Genomic DNA, 18,061 nt, shown 5'->3' with positions numbered 1-18,061 from the left:
TCATTGGGTAATCATTCAATATAAACTTCCTATCTAATTCTTTTAATTCCATTTTTTGTTCTGTATTAGTAGTAGTTCTTGTATATATATTTTTTAAAACCATTATCTATGTATTCTTTTTAATAGTGTCTGGAATGCTAGAATAATAGTTGATGGTTTTATTTACGTTACATATTTTTTTTTATACGTTTTAAATTTTGTTATAAAAATAACAAAGGAGGTATGTATTCTATGTTGTAAAAGATTAGTCTTTATTATTAAATAACAGATATATTATTATAATTACGGTCACTTTGTTATTATTTTTTTAAAAAAGGTGTACCTTTGTGAATTTTGTCGTCGTATTTAAGAAAATCTTTTTAATATTATCCGATATATGGCCATGGTTTGTGAAAACAGAACCAGAAGTATCATATGAATGGGATGAAAAATTTTCATATAAAAAAAAAAAAAGGCTGCGAGCCCCTTGTTAGGTATAAGGCCGCGACTCCACTAGCCGTAAAAGGGCCGTAAAACCTCTCACCGTAAAAGCTTTTACGACCTGCTCAGGCGTAAAATATCATGGTCACGTGATTAAAAGCTTTTACGGTGATGGGTTTTACGGCCCTTTTACGGCTAGTGGAGTCGCGGCCTAAATAAGATTTTTTACGTCATAAATATAATCTACACGCGTCAAAATTGTTAAATGAGTAATTATAGTTTAATGTTTTTTGTAGAATTGCACTGAAGAAGGGCTTAGAAATTAAATAAGCCCGAAATGCATATGAAAATATAATAGTAGTAGTACCTAACTTGATGGCTGTGTGATAGTTTACCGAAATTATTTTTTATTCGGATTAGACACAGAATTTACGGGGAGAATGTAATAATTTAAAGTCAATTATACAAACAAAAATGCTGCATGCAGTAGGTCATTTATTTTCATGTCTTGTGTACATTCGTTTGGTTTTCCAACCAAACTACCGTTCCGACTTCGGAGCGGCAGTTATGATGCTTTTATGATTAGTGCAGCTCTCCTCAATTATATTATTATGGTGAACTGTGGTAATGAGGAAAGCATGCAATACTATTTGTGTGACCTAACTCCTTACCAAAGGACACCACAAGAAAATTTATTTTTTGTCTTATTTCTGTTTAAGAATATTGTATGGAAGGCCTAAATTATTGATACTGTATGTAAATTTTAATATAAGGCTGCAGTCATCAGAAAAGCACCATAAAACATTTTTCTAAATATTTTCACACTATACACAGGGAATTTTTATTATAATATATATATATATATTTGTTTATTTTTACAATAATCCCCCTTTTTTTAGCTCTGAAGTTATCCAGAATGAAATTATACAACCATAATTTTAAATCGCTTCCCCAGCTGCATAAAAGCTTGCAGATCTGGTAATGGCACTTGATATGCAACTTGACATGAACATTAGGCCACAAAACCCCCTTTTTTAACATTAGTACTACATAGACAAATAACAATCCTTCTATAGGCATTCTCTTCCTTCCATTTTCCGAGTGCATCTCTAGATCACATGGGACTAAGCCCATCAAATTTTCGTAAAAGTGAATTTTCAAAACTTGCCAAGAATATAATTTGTATTGAGCAAAGTCCACCAAAGGAAGGAGGGGATTAAATAATAATAATTATTATTAATGAAAGAAAAATATTTGTCATGAGAAACACTACAAACTGAATGCCCATTTTACACTTAACTTTTTTTTTAATTTATAAATATGCAGTTTTAACATTGCATAGAGCTTCGTAAGCCTACAAATGTGGATGCATAGTACGTGAATTATTACTTTCCAAAATTTTTTGTCTTTTTTTATATGCTGCTAAGTACTAGATGAAGGCAACAGATTAAATATTGGCAATAAAGCATTTATATAACACCTACAGTATAATTTTATAGGAAACAGTTCATCCCTGGCTTGATAAATTAAAGAGAAAAATAATTTTGTTTTGGTCCTTCAATAAAACCGAAGGGGAATAAGAAACCAGAAAGAGGAAGAAGAATCACAAAGATCACTTCCCTTTCGCTTCCCCACAGACAAGACAATATATTACAGCATAAAGAAAGGCACATTCATCAAGTTTGCGCACAGAAGAAATTACAAAAAATAAAGAAAAAAAAGCCCATGGGATTGAGTCGTTTAACCGTTCCGATCGTCAACATAAATAATCGTTTAGAATGGATATTTTAAATTCTTTCTTAAAAAAAAAAAAAAATGATGAGCAAATTACCACCTTAAAGTCTAACACGGCCACTTTTCAAATTGTTGCAAATCATTACATTTCCAGGCAACTATTAATTTTCAAAATTGGACACAGGTCATCAATGAGCTAGCAAACTGGTAGAATGTCAATGGCTTTCTCCTTCTACACTTTAAATTCTATTATCTTAAAGTAGACAAATGACTTTGAAAGTCAGGCAAAAAGTATATAATAATAATAATAATAATAATAATATAATAATAATAAAATAAAAAATGCAATAAAGGAAAAATTTACATGGAAAGTAGCCATTGGATCACTTTAGTTGCAGTTGACTAGCATCTTTTTTCATTAAAAAAAGAAAAATTATTTTTACTACATCATTGTTAAAATGCCTGGATGATTTTTCCATAATCCAAGAATTGTTTCAAATGAAAAAAAAAAAATTCTTCCTAATATTGGAAGTGTTAACTGGAAGGAAACACTACTACTATAAATAATTTAAAGAATAAGTATCAGATCTCTTAACTCTACAAATAATTTACAACTTTGGCAGATACGATGATTAACGTAATCCAAATGCCAAGCACAATAAAGGTAACAGAACAAAATTTATCAGTATTTTTTTTTAAATAATATTTTGAAATAGTATAAAATAATTTATCAAATTTCTAAACCCTCTAGTTAAAATTATTATCTCGTTTTCCAAGATAACAAATGCGGTCTAGTGGAGCTTTACCAAAAACCCATGGCAGTTTCTCAAACTTGTGCAAATTCGTAAGTGCAGTGTAGGTATTGTTTCGAAAAACTTTGCTCAATAGACTCTGGCATAAACTTAAATTTTTGAGAACAATATATTGGCACTTTTAAATAACAATGGGATTATCATCCTCCAAGTATTGCAAGAATAACTTTGTTTTTGAAAGTTTGTCGTCGCTAAAAACAATTTTAACTCTTTAAAACTAAACAAATTTCTCAATTTAAATATAATTCTTTTTAACCATAATAAGTAAATTTTTAAAAAGATTTCCATGCAAACAAATTTAATATTTTTTCAACCGATTCTAAAAATTTTTAAATTCCAACTTTAATTTTTTTTTTCAATTTTTGATATATATATATATATAATGTATATATTTTTGGTAATACACCACAGACCTTTCAATTGGATTCTATAAATACAAAATATCAGAATTAAAGACTATTTACACATTAGGATTTTCTCCCAACAAACACAGTTTTTGATAACAATTTTCATTTTCTGGATTTTTGTTTTTAAAAAGTTAACAGTGTCTATGTAAGAACATTTAACATTAGTGTTTGGCAGTGTGGCACAGTCAGCCCTCATTACCTTAATTTGGCCATGTGACACTTAGCTATCTGCTATCAAGCATGACTCTGGTCCAAATTGTAGATCATTCAGTGAAAAAGAGGAAATGAACAAATGTAAAATGGCAGAAGGAGGGACTACCACACAATCCAATCACTCATGCAAGTTTTTTTTTTTTTATATTCACACATATCCAAACACATGGAATATTTCTTCACAGGGAAATTAAGTTAAAATGTCTCCGTATTATCACTGACCAAATTTACAAAATACAGCAAACAAAATACTGTTTTTTTTCCTTTGTTTACAGTACAAGTACAATTTTTCACAAAAACAGGGGCAATGAACAAAAGGAATGACTGCTCCTGATTTAGCTAGTTCGATCACGTTTCTTTTATTTACTTATTTATGTTCCCGAGTGGTCAAAGAGAAAACTTGGTGGCAACTGCTACGACTTCATGGTCTGCGTGGCTTGATCGTACTCGGCCACTAGCCTCTTGATATGAGAGAGCTTGTCGTGCAAGTATAGAAAACGACACTTAGCGTCCTGATACTTCCGATCTTTCTGACTTTCTTCATATTCTTTTAAAATTTGGTTTCGTATCCGCTGTAAGTGAAATTTAATTTTAGTTTAAATCTTCTAAACTAAGAATTTAGTATGGTCTTAAAATTTGTTCTTTGTATCTGGTTATTCAGAAAGTTCATAGTGATTTTTATATCCAACAGTTGAGACACCAGGTGAAGCAAAAATTACTAGAATTGTATGAATCAATTAATATTACGAAAAATGATGTTTTCCATTATAAGACAAATTAAATGTCTGTTGCAAGAAATCCATTAAAGTTATTTAAATAATCTTAAAAGTTTTTGTAACAGATGTTTAATTTGTCTTGTGAAAATAAGTAAGTTGCATTTTAAATGTTTGTTTCTTTTCTTCTATCAAAAAGGCTAAAATACTATATAAACAGCAAAAGAAATGTGATGTTTATGGAGATGATGATGTAACAGAGTCAACTGTTCAAAAGTGATTTGCTAAATTTAAAGCAGATAATTTCAACCTTGAAGATGCTCTATGCTCAGAAAGACCTGCCATTATTGAAGAGGACCAGATCAAAATATTATTGGATAACAACCCTTGTTACACAATTCAAGAGAGAGCAGATATAGTGAAGTCATTGAACAATACCACATTTCAACATCAGATGAAGTTTGGATATGTGAATCATTACATTTGGATACCTCACAATTTAACAGAACTTAGTGGATTACATTTCCAATTGTGATTCTCTTCAAAAACAAAATAAATATGACTCTTTCCTAAAATGTATAGTGACAGGTGATGAAAAGTGGATTCTTTATAACATCAGCCAAAAACAATTGTGGGACAAGAAAAACAAACCGCCATTGAAAACTCCAAAGACCAGGCTTCATTCAAAATTGATCATTCTCACAGTCTGGTGGAATTGGAAAGGAATTCTGTACTATGAGCTGCTTCCCACATAATCAAACAATTGATTCTGATAAAATATTGTTCCAAACTGGATCAACTGAAGATGGTAACTGAAGAAAAACATCCAGAATTAGTCAACAGAAAAGGCATTGATTTTCATCAAGATAATGCAAGACTGTACATTTCTTTACAAACATGCCAAAAATTATTGAAACTAGGCTAGGATGTTTTATCCCACCCCATACTCATCTAATGTTGTCTTTGGACTACCATTTGTTCCAGGCTCTGCAGAATTATTTTTGTGATAAAAACTTTGATAATTTGGAAGCTTGCAAAAAACCACATGGAACAGTTTTTTGTAGGAAAAATTAAGAAGTTCTACGAAGAGAGTATTATGAAGCTTCCCTGTAGATGGCAACATATCATTAAAAAACAAAGGTGCATACATAATTGAATAAAAGTATGTTTTTAGTTTTAAAGCCATTTCTTTTCTTTTAAAAATCACCATAAACTTCCTGAATAACCCAACACATATTGCAAATTTTGAAATAAAAAAATTTCTTGCCCACACATGAAATAGTCTGAATTTATAACCAAATTTAGTGATCTTGCTTTTTGATGGCTCAAAAAGCATCTATTAATACTTACATGCCATTCATCAGATCCTTTCTTTGACCTATGGAAACTGTCATCAAGTGCGGCAAATTTATTGGATACACTAGTTATCGCAGAATGCAGATTTAAATATTCAGTATATTCAGTATTGAAGTCGGCCTTATACCGAGCCCGTTGTTCCCCGTTTGATATGACCACGTATGTCCTATAAAAATAGAAATTTTTTATAATTTAATAAAAACAATTTTATTTAAAGATACTGAAAAGCATAAATAATAGAAAACTTAAGATTGACACAAAATTGATTTTGTTACAGACACACACAGTAGTTCTTATAATCTTTTTAAATAGAACATTTTAAGTAAAAATAATCATTATTTCTACTTGTAAATTAGAAATAAAAATCAGTACTGAATTTTATTTGAAGATTGAATGTTTGATTCAATTGAACAGAGAAACTTATACTCTTAAAAAAGAACTTTATAATTATGCCATGTACATTAAATAAAAAGTATTATGTAGAACTTACGTAATATTAAAATTTGCAAGTTCAAAGGATGCACTAGAGTGACTTCACAATTTGTTTCCTTTCATACCCGAGAAAAACTATCACAAGAATGAATTATGAAGACACTTTTAAGTGTTTCTTCTGAACTTGTAAATTTTAAATTATAGTCATCTTTACATTTTAATTATCATGCAATAGCATTTTATAAAATTAATTATTATCTAATTATAATTAATATAACTAAATCAAAAAACTTTTATTGCATTTCCCTCATTCAAATCTATACACCTTATGTTAATATATAATACTTTATATGCAGTTATTAGCTGGTTTTTATTTAAAGGTGACACTTTTTCCTTTATGTATGCAGATTTTCTTTAGAAAATTATATCATTTTAGTCCACACTTTTATTGAAATTTTCTGCCTGTATTCTATCTAGTCTTTGCCTAACTAGTTGAGTAAAAATTACATACACAAAGACTAAAATACCAAATAGTTTTGTCCATGAAGAAATAATAATGAACTAATGATTAACAATTTTAAAATTATTTTCAATATAAAATACATGACCAAATCAGTTAAAATTTCACTTCTGACATTGAACTTTCATAAAACTAACTAACATCTAATATAGCATTATTACTTGTTGACAAATTATTAAGTTTATGACAACACAGTACAGTGGAGTCCCATACAATGCAGGGAATATGTTCCACATTATAAGAAATCGTGTTATAGAGACATGCATTATCAGAGGATTTTATGCAAGTTTAAACTTAGGCCTAGAAGTTGAAGAAAATCGTACAACTCTGCATGACAAAATTAGAATTTTGTATGAGTACTAATTGCAATTTTTTTTGTCACCTTATATGAATTTGCACTATGAGGGAGTTCACTGTATTTGGAAAATAGCCTAAAATTCAAGATAATTTTTTCATCAATTTGTTTTTATTTTCATTTACAGGAATAAGGAATTTAAACTACTTACTTCATGTACTCTGGTATATCATTATTGGAAGTTATTGGTGAATAGTTGTGACTATTTGAATCTGCAATTATTATTAATTGTATGAATCCATTCTTTAAAATAAATATATTTGTGGTTTATAAGAAAACAAAATAATTACCCTTAGAATCCAAACTGTCCCTACTTTCTGGACTAGATACAGGAGTTGAATGCCCCGAACCAGAACCATTGGTAGTTGAACTGACCTTTGGCCGCCTGATTTTGTTATGCCTTTCTTCTTCCTTATAACCATTCATTTTACTATGAATTTCATGATTTGAACTAACTGTATGGTGATGGGTATTGGAATCCGGAGAGCGTCTAGAAGACAGGTAATTTTGTGAAGAATCCGCTGGCCGATATGTTGAATCAAACCGGCTATTAGGAAGCACGGGCCAGTTTTTATGATTTTTTTCGAGGTCCGAATGACCATGTAGGCTCATACCATTGGTGGCATTATTTGTTCTCGAATGACTATTATTTTCAGAAAGGGGTGACTTTTGACTAATTAGATCAGATTTTAAAGAATTATTCCAATTATTTCGGACATATCCATTCGAAGACAAGTCTTTTCTAGAGTGAGAAAGCGAATCGGGTTTCATAATAGTTGAAGCCGACGAGTCTGGTTTTGTAGTGGATCCAGAAATGTGCGAATTCATATTATGGCTTTCTAGTTTATTATAATGAGATATCCTTTGTTTCTTTGATGGTTGATGATCATAAATAGTAGTAGGAGGAGGAGGAGGCCTTTTCTACAAAATTTATATTATTTTTAGAAACTGAAATTTTTAAATATCTTGAATATGTTAAAAGCAATTATTACTTGTAATGCAGGTGAGTTTCCTGGCTGAGTCGTAGATGGCGAGTGATTACCATTTTCATTTGGCGGTGTTAAATTTTGTGGTTTTTTCCTACAAAATAATTAATTACTGTTATTAACTGACACTCTAAATCCATTCTACAGTTTGCAACTAAATTAAATTTGTCACTGGAATAACATACCTTTTCATCATTTCAAGTTCTTCAGGAGTATAAAATGGCCAATCATCTTGAACTTCATTCCATATATGGCGAGCCAAAGAGTAAGTATTGTCTTTAAGAGTAGCCACTTGACTTAAAATAACTCCTAAACTCTTTTTATCTTTTTCCTTAACACCATCTGAAAATTGATAATGCAGAAGTAAAGAAAAGTTACAAACTAAATTCTATTTACAGAATTACTATTAAAAATAACTTTACACAAAATATGTAGTGAATTACAAGTAACTCATAATTGATCGTAATTAAATTTTTAATTAAATATTTCTAAATTTACATTTTTAATCTTTCAAAAATTGAAATTAAAAGGAATGATTTTAACATTCAATCCACAAATCCATTATGATAAGTTTTTTGAAAAACTCTACACTTTCAACTTGTTTTCTAATATAACAATATATAGTTCTAAACCTTAATTTTTCTAGAAAAAATTTTTGAAATCAAATCGTTAAGAAAAATTTCATTTAATTCAGTGAAAATAATGATATATGTATTTAATTCTTTTGCCTCTATGTCCTTATTTTTATCTATTTCTGCTTGTATCTTTGTCTACTTTACTTTGTTTATCAATAGGACTTATTACACTAGTGTAGTTTCCATTTAGCACACAGATCTTAGTCAAAAAATCAAAACAAAATATCTTTATTTTCATCTGTTTTGATTTTTTGACTAAGATCTTCTCTATTTACTAAATGGAAACTACACTAGTGTAGTAAGTCCTATTGATAAACAAAGTCCAAAATAGACAAGGATACAAACAGAAATCAATGATATATGTAAACGAGCAACTGTTTGTTGTGGCATTGTCATAATGTCAGGTTGAAATTTTTAATCATATTTTTAATTTATTTAATTTAAAATATGTTTTTCACCCCAAATTAGTAGTGTCTTGCCCCTGTACATCATACTTTTCCTGTTAGCAATAGCCAGTTATCTGACTTCTTTCAGGAGAAAATTTTGAATTGAAATAACATGACTTCCTGTGCAAACTAGGAGTTTTGTATATAGTTAATTGGGGCCTCCTGCCCTTAAGCTTTCCATATCTGGTCTCATTTTTCATCTATTTAACTCCATTCTCAAGATTAAGAAAGGATAGACAGACACAGTGAAAATTTATAGGTCTACAAGTTTTTCAAACTACAGCCCAATAAGCAATACTTTTCATAAAATATCTTTGTTTATTATTCCAAAAAAAAATAAATCATCATAAATTTTATTGTTATAAAATAAGTCCTGTGTAAATGTAAGATTCATTGTAATTTAATGTTTATCTCATTAAGTTAATATTTTTTATTAAAATGCTTAAGTCATGAACATAACTTTTATATTCTTGAACTATACATTCTATAAAATCATGGAAAAAACAGGAAATGGCATTGCAGTATGCATTATGTAAGAGTATTAATGTTTAATATCTATAATTAAATACAACTACTTCCTTTTCTATTCATAATAAAATTTATTGGTTTTTTTTATTTGAATATAGGAAACATTTTCTACAAAGTTGCTTATTAAATTAAAAAGAATACATTTGGAATTCCTAGAACTAATTTATAGAGATATTAAAGATATTTATTTTATCTCCTATCATAATATTTATCAGTGCTGGAAATAATATGATTATGAAATAAAGAAACAGTCAGATAAAATATAAGAAATAAGAAATTAATACATAGAAATGTAAATTATTTGTATGTATTAAGGTGTATAAAATTCGTTAATGTACATTTTCAATTCAAATATATATTGTAAATAGTAAAATATAGTAATTAAAATATGAAATATTAAAAAAACAAACTGTTTTTCTGTTTGAAAATGTTTAACTAGTGACCTAGTCCTCTTAATACTTAGCTGAAACACAGTGATATATCATGATTTTTAAAAGGTTTTGTTTTTCTTCAATCTGCTAGATTTTTTTGTGTGTAAAATTCAAACAACATACCACCTTTCAAAAATTTAGAGAAAAAAAATTACTTCATCGGAATCACAAAAATAACTTTTATGTACAACAATTTCCCATTGATTATGTACATCTTTAGGAAAACAAATTACCAAACAAAACTTCTTAAAACAAACTAAAAGCCTGTATTTTCTGGTAATCTATCCCTCCTGAACTTAACTAATGCATACGTATTTGGGAAATTTTTATTTTTGTAACCTCAATAAAAGCTTTTTTGCGAGTTTGTTGCGTATTTGTTAATTTATTACCAAGGTGTCACAATATGTCACAGCATTTTCTTTGGCTACATAGAACGAGAACCAGATTAGCAGTCAAGTTTTAAATCATGTTATAATCAGAAAAAGTCTAAGTCATACATTATAACTTTCTCATGCAAGTTTAAAAGCAAATATTGTTTAAAATCATCAATGAATGCAAACATTCATTTGGTATTTTGCTACTTTTTTAAAAAATAGTTTCAACTAATAAGAAAAATATTGTGTAAGAATAATTTGCATTACATAAATAAATTAGAAATGTGAAAAATTCAACAATTATTAATCTTTGTAGACATTACTGAGTAACAATTTTAGATTAGTGCACATTGCCAAGATAAACTGTATTTGAATACAGGACGGTAAAGCCAGCTTTCATAAACTATTTTTGAAATGAACGTCTGAGCCGAAATTATTCTGCCTTTGAAGAGAAAAAGGCGCTCGCATTTTAAACAATTTATCTTAGTTCATCACTTTAAATACAGCAGGAAATTAATACGTAATTTACCATAATTTTTATATATCCAAAAAATGTGATTAAAAATTAAGAACAAACCTTTCATAAGCCTAGTTAACAATTCAGGTTTCTTATATGGCCTTAAGGCTAGAAGATGGATTATCCTCTCCCTTAAAAATAAATATTCAATATTATTTAAAACAGGAATAACTTGCTTCACCTATTAACACAATTTTATGATTATGATTATTTGAAATAATAAAGTATCAAAATTAAGTATTTAATTATGTATAAATATTGCCAGGGAATTAAATCAGTGAATATTAAACATTATTTTCTGCAATAATTCAACTTTTAGAAAGATAAAAATTATATAATTTTTAGCAAAATTATTGCATATTTTAAAAGGTTTTGCTTCTTAATTATAAATTTTGGCAAGTGTTTAAAATCTTACTTTTCTTATAAAGTACAATACATAATTTATATAATTAATAGAAATGACCTTGACCTAAATCCATAAAAAATGCATTTGCACAACATGTCATTTTTATATAATAATTCATGTTCTGGCAAATATTTTTCTTCTTACAGTAACAAAATATTAATTTTTAATAAACTTAAATTAAAATTCTCTTATAAGCTTTTAAATATTGTAAATTTACAGAATCTTTAGATTTATATAAAATATTATATATATATATAATTAAATGATTACATTTATATTTTTTCATTTATTACTAGGAAAAATGAGTAAATTTATTGATATTTTCATTTTTTTTCCAACTTACCTATAAGATTTTCTCATAATGTCCGGATTTCCATTTTTATTATAGGAAAACTGTCTGGAATTGACGTTATTGTTATTACTGGAATGATTTACATGTCCATTGCTGCTATTTATGGTTGACAATGGTTTATTTATAGGTCTAGCTGTATAAGGTTGTGGACTGGGAGGCTTGGGTGGTGGTATTGATCCTATAGATCTTTTCACTTTCACTTTCCTACCTAAAATATAAAAATAAACATGTCTTTTTTTTATTCAGGTATGTTAAAAAATAGCATGATTATGACAAAAGTATATTATATTTATTCTAAATACAGTCATTGATTGAATAACAATTTTAACTCATGATTTAATAAGGTTTTTCCCTAATATTTTTGATACCTTATTGCTAAAACTTCAACCAGATCATCTGTCTGGTCAGAATTAACTTAAAAGTAATAATAGTTGAAACAATGCCATATGGTAGTACTTACCAATCAACATGGCATGACAATAATCATGTCAGAGTTTACAAGCACAGAAAAACAATTCATTAAGTCAAAACACTAATGTTTAACATTAAAAAAAATCTTCTTACAAAGTTCTTACCAATTGTAAAATTTGTCTATACATAAAAACATGAAAAATTATTTTGCAGAATAGCTGTTTGATCTGTACATTGAATAGTATGTATGTATTAAAGCTCATTATTTTCAGATTAATGTCATATTTTAAAACAATAATACTGTCTTTTACACATTAAAAAACAATTTGTATAATAAATTTATGGTATTATTAAAATTTAAAAACCTTATACCAAAATGCATTGTAAATTGCATTGAAGAAACAAACATGTTATTGCTACACAAGAAAAAAATATTTCTGAAATGTAGTTATAGAGGGGTAGAGGACCCCTGAAAGGGTCGAGTATAGTATTAATAATGATTAAAACAAAGTGTGTTTTAATCATTGTTAATACTATACTTGACCCTTCCAGGTGTACAAATTAGATAGTCTTGAACATATATGCACAAGTTAACGTTACTTTCCTATTCTCTACTAGCAAAAATTGTTCAAACTCCTTCCATCACGTAGATTAAAAAACACAGTTCTATTAAATTCAACATTTTTTAAAATTCTCTAATTTCATCTATAAGGCTTCAACTTTATAAAGTAATCAGAAGACAAAAATTTCAAACACTTAAAGAACAAAAAAAAAAAAAATTATTAAAGGAAGTAAGTACCGTATTTTACAGACTATAAGACACATTTTTTTCTTCAAAAAATTGCCTCCAAAATTCAGGTACGTCTTATAGTCCGTAGCGTCTTATAGGTATTTTTTAAAAAATTGCTTAATAATTAAGGTGAGTCTTATAGTCTGTAAAATACGGTAAATGATCTCTAACAAAAGATTTACTAATCACACTGTTATTGTATAAGATTTTACTAATGTTCTCTACAATTTTTATAAAGACTTTCCTCCTTGTTTTAGTTCTTAAGTCAATCTTGCATAGTAACTTTATTTTGAAAAAAAATATATAAAAAACTATTTTTTATTGTCTATATATCTATTTGAAGAATTCACAAGATTACAGCAACTATATTTGTTGTTTATATTCACTGTTATTAATAGAATTTTATATCGTTAAATTCTACAAGATAAATAACCTTTTCAATTAAAAGAAAAAATGATACATTTTTCAAAAATCCTAGCTTTAATTTAATTATAAATATATTGACATTTCATTTACTTTATTCAAATTATAGAAGCCTTCTATAGAACTAATTAAAATAAAAATAGTATTTGTTCTTAAATATGAATTAAAATATAACATTTTCAGATAAAGTAATGTTTAAAGTTCATTACTAAAATTAGAAAATAAAACCACTCTTACTGTTGAATCATCATAAGATGTTTAGTAATATTTTTATTTTTGGAAATATAAAAAGATTCAGGCAGTCAATTGGTGAAATAACAGATGTTAAAGCATAAAGATACTCATTCCTAAATTATTTAGCTTTGCCAACAATTGCAGAAAATCAAAAACCATGCCAAGTAGTTCAGTGATTTCATCTTGGCTCTACAACAATTAACAAGTGTTTAACTTTCTAATGCATAACATTAAATAGTATCCTTTTGCTTATGAAGAGTAAATTTTAACGATACTTTAAACATGAAAATGTTACAGAAAAATAGTCATTTATAACTGTTTTGCAAAATGTTGAATGAAATATGTCCTCAAAAATTTGTTAAAATAATGCTTTTTTTTTTATAATTATTATGGAATATTTTAATCTCTTAATGATTTCAATATCAACATGTATAATGTTGTTGAGTTTAAATAAATATTTGTCTAATATAACTAAGAATTGTAATGCTGAGTGCCAGAGATTTCAGATTAGAAAGAATAATTGTTAAAGTTAAAATGAAAGTAAATGTTTAGTTCTGTATTATAAGAAATATTTAAAGGAAACAAAATCATTATACTCCTCTTCTAAAACTGAAATCTAGAGCCTAAATTTATTACTTTTTTTTACATATTTTTCATAAAATACCATAAATAAGTTAAACAAAAATGCAAGTACAGTTCAACATTCACATGCCTGTTTAACAATGTCATACAGCAACTAACAACAAAAATGCTCAAAATAATTTTGCTTCCAAATGAAATGAGAATGTTATAGGTTACCCAAATATAAAAACAGAATTTTGTTTCTCTACTCAGTTACAGAGTTAAGTATTTTTACAATAACTATTTCATGGCTGAGAATGCACCTTATTGAAATTTCATCTATGAAATGAACTTTGCTCATTTGGGACAAGGCCAAAAAACTGCATTATCTACTAAGGAGGAAAATATCTATGACTTCATGCTTACAAAATAATACAGCCAAATTTTAATTTCTATAAGACATTCTTGTAAAGTGACAGTTGAAATGGTTTATAAACCAATGACATAGAACAGATTAAGGCAGTTATAAATTAATGGTTAAAAAAATTAACACTTTTTAATTCTACTTTTATAACAGAAAAGTTTTCCTTATTTTTCTTATTAAAAGAAATTTTATGTATTAGCATGATGTTTAGGTTTAAAATATTTTAAGGCAAAGCATTTTTCATTTCTGTAATTTGTTGATTTTTGATTTTACAGGCTCCAATGTAATCAGTTTTGAAAACAATAGACCAAATCTGCTTGTTCTTCATGTGAAAATACAATATTCAAGAATATCAGACTTAGTATGCAGAATATAACTCTTAAATACCAGATATATATTAATTACTATTATTGTTTACATTCTTATTTGGAAGTATTTATTTCTTTGTATTTACCACAAATATAGACTGTTGTCTCTCTCAAAGTTTATTTTGTAGTTCATTACTACTTTTGAGAAAACAAACAATTGTATTATTGATCATCTCCTCAGCCTATAGCTTCTTGTATTAAGGATCGATACTATAATTACTTTTTGACCACTGTATATATGATACTATTTGTTCAACAATCCATTCTAACCCAGCTCCTATTATAACTAAATATAAAAACACCTTGCCACTGGGGTATTTAAATTTTCTTTACAAATGTTTGTCGGCTCTATTTAAGAGGAATGGATAATAATAGTTTATTATTATTATCCATTCCTTTTAAATAGAGCTGAAAAACGTTTGTAAATAAATTATAGTTTATTATTATTCATTTCATTTTAAATTTGAAAAGAAATGTTTCATGTTGTTCAGAATTCGAACACAATTTACCTGATGAGGGCTCATAAATAAAGCCAAAAATGTTTGTAAAGAAAATTTAAATACCCCCAGTGGAAAGGTGTTTTTATATTTACTATTTGTTTAAACAAACTATTAATGTAAAGTAGATTAAACATGGTTAAACGTCTATTTTTGCAACAAATTTTGTTTGAAATGTTATTTCATGTATTATGCAATAAACTAATTTTTTAAGTATACAACAATAGTGTGTTAAATGATGTTGATCAACATCACCTAAATTTCAATATCTTTTATATTAATGATAAAAAAAAACATTGACTATTGTTAACAGTGCACATAATTTCATAATTATGTTTCAAATATTTAGTAATATTAATTCTTTCCAATTTCTTTGTTCATCAGGGAAATCTAACAAATCCTCTAGGCACTAAAAATTTCATTTATAAATTTATTTTGTTTCTCGACTTTCATTAATGTAATTTTTTTGCTAATTTTGTGGGGACTTTTATATCGGTCTTAAACTAACATATATTTCAAAATTATGTTATAAAAATGTAATTTAGAAATGGATTTTACACAAAAATACACATTTACATACTGCAAAAACTTAGCATACATGACAAAGCCCATACAATGCTATTTAATTTTTAATATTTGTATTTGCAATCAATTATGGATAGAAATTAGGTAGATTTGGGGTAATATATATTTTATCATAACTAATCACAAATAGAAATATTTTTGGATAACAGCTTATTTTTATTAATTAAATTAGATTTTTGGTAATTACAGCATTGTTCCTTTTTAATAACTAACTAATAAAATAAATGATTAGAAAGAACAAGAAAAGTCATCTCCAACTAAAGAACTAATATAGAAGTTTATATTATACATAACTTAAACATATTATAAACATCTGACTTAAAGAAATTATTTCTTTTCTTTTACAAGACAGAAGTTTTATTTTCAATGTTTGTTCTGTAAATATTGATTTCCTTTTGCTATTCTATTACTTACACTTTTTTTTATTGAAAATGTAGAAGAATCACATTTCCAAACTTTTGCATATTTGAAACCTCAAACCAGTATTTTCAATCTTTTTTAACAGTGGCACCCCTAATCTGGAAACTTTTTTTGCAGCACTCCTACTTCTTTATCAATGTAGAAAATTGCATTTTTCATACTTTTAGTAATATATATAAGTATAACAGAACTGTTCAGCACTATATTTTGTGGCATCCTGGTTGAAAACCATCATCTTAAACCAAAGTGAATCTTTATAATTATACTAATACTTTGTTCTCTTTAAGGACATATTTTAAAATTATTACTATTATAAATTAAATTTTATGATACTATTGTAAACAAGCTAAAATGTTTCAAAAATATTTGTTTTTTTTTTTATTTTTAAGCTTCAAATATACAAAAACAGAAATTATTATAATTTTATAAAATACAAATATATTAAAATTTAAATGTTGCATTTCCTGTTATATATACAGAATTTTATATTATATGGTCTTAATTATTATTATTATTATTTTATGTGAAACTCTATTCTTGAAAATGTAATAAAATTACATCTATTTCCAATTGGAACACAGCTGTGGGGTTCTAATCTAGCCATTATTAAATATAATTGCAGTGAAGAAATATAAGATCAAATGATAATTTCCTGACAAATAAAACCAAATAAAACCTGACTATTATTGTGAAAAAAAAAATTATTCCTACGTTTTAATTTGGAAGCAATTGAATATTTTAATTTGACAAAATTTGGAAAAAACTGTTAGAAATTTATTATAGTCAAATACCAGAGTATGCATTTAAAATAATTTTAAATGATTTCAGCATTAATTTATATTCTTCCTCAAGTTACTTTAGATTGTATACAGTTAAAATACAGAACTAAGATGTGCCACTCAAACAACTATCTTATCACTATGATTTTTTTAATGTTTTTTTTAAATACTTGTCCTTATCTTTGAATCTTTACATCTTTATCTGTTATTTGATTTTGCTAATATTTACAAATTCAGATGCTAGATTATCATACATCCTTTCAAACCGATTAGTTTTGCAATATCTTTTACATGTTAATTAGAAAATTTTGGAATTTTATTTGTTTATACATAAAGTATGACGTTTAATAACATTATTTTGCAGATTTGAATTAAGTTACAACTTATTTTAAATGATAATCATCAATAAGATATTTTAAATCAAAAGAAAAAACATATAAAATAATACAGAAATTTTTTTGTTTTAATTTATATAAAAAATTATTTAGAACAGATCCTATAATTTCTAAATCAGAATTTGTTGTTGAGAGAGAATTTATTTTTAGTGAATGTAAAGTTCAAGTAAAATTTGTTAAAGGTGCAAAAACTAACAACTATATTCTTTTAAGTTTAATATAGTTATATATTAAACTTAAATAAAAGCTAAATCATATAAATTTAGTAAAGAAATTAATCATAAAATTTAGAAGGTGGAAAATTTTATTTGTAATGATTGAAACAAAATAAATAATAATTTCTTTCTGTTTTGTTGTTTTTCCTAGTAAAAGAAAGAAATTTTGTTCAAGTAATTCAGAATATTCCAAGAATAAAGTGATGTAAGTAGCCTTCCTTTTATTACATCAATGAATCATTTACAAAATGTGAAATTAAATGATAGACTAATGCTGCTAACCATTATTAAAATTAAGGTTTTTAAAGTAATTAAAATCACA

At 26.8% G+C, this 18,061-nt stretch overlaps 1 protein-coding gene across 1 annotated transcript in view; it reads right to left on the bottom strand.

Annotated features, from left to right (window-relative positions):
* Positions 1 to 895: 895 nt before the first annotated feature.
* Positions 896 to 18,061, bottom strand: part of Su(Tpl) (Suppressor of Triplolethal) — a 57,519-nt gene continuing 40,353 nt past the window's right edge. The window contains exons 6-13 of the mRNA XM_067268897.1: positions 11,629 to 11,845; positions 10,940 to 11,010; positions 8,134 to 8,290; positions 7,955 to 8,042; positions 7,253 to 7,883; positions 7,114 to 7,174; positions 5,650 to 5,821; positions 896 to 4,158 (exon numbers count right to left, since the gene is read on the bottom strand). Coding sequence (XP_067124998.1) covers positions 4,000 to 4,158; positions 5,650 to 5,821; positions 7,114 to 7,174; positions 7,253 to 7,883; positions 7,955 to 8,042; positions 8,134 to 8,290; positions 10,940 to 11,010; positions 11,629 to 11,845 — 1,556 coding nt within the window. The 3' untranslated portion in view covers positions 896 to 3,999. The remainder of the gene's footprint in view (positions 4,159 to 5,649; positions 5,822 to 7,113; positions 7,175 to 7,252; positions 7,884 to 7,954; positions 8,043 to 8,133; positions 8,291 to 10,939; positions 11,011 to 11,628; positions 11,846 to 18,061) is intronic.

Source organism: Centruroides vittatus, unplaced genomic scaffold (assembly GCF_030686945.1).
Source record: "Centruroides vittatus isolate TY-2023 unplaced genomic scaffold, ASM3068694v2 contig_341, whole genome shotgun sequence".
NCBI classification, from domain to species: domain Eukaryota; kingdom Metazoa; phylum Arthropoda; class Arachnida; order Scorpiones; family Buthidae; genus Centruroides; species Centruroides vittatus.
Note: the sequence above shows the minus strand (reverse complement) of the source record. Positions and strands in the feature narration are given on the sequence as shown.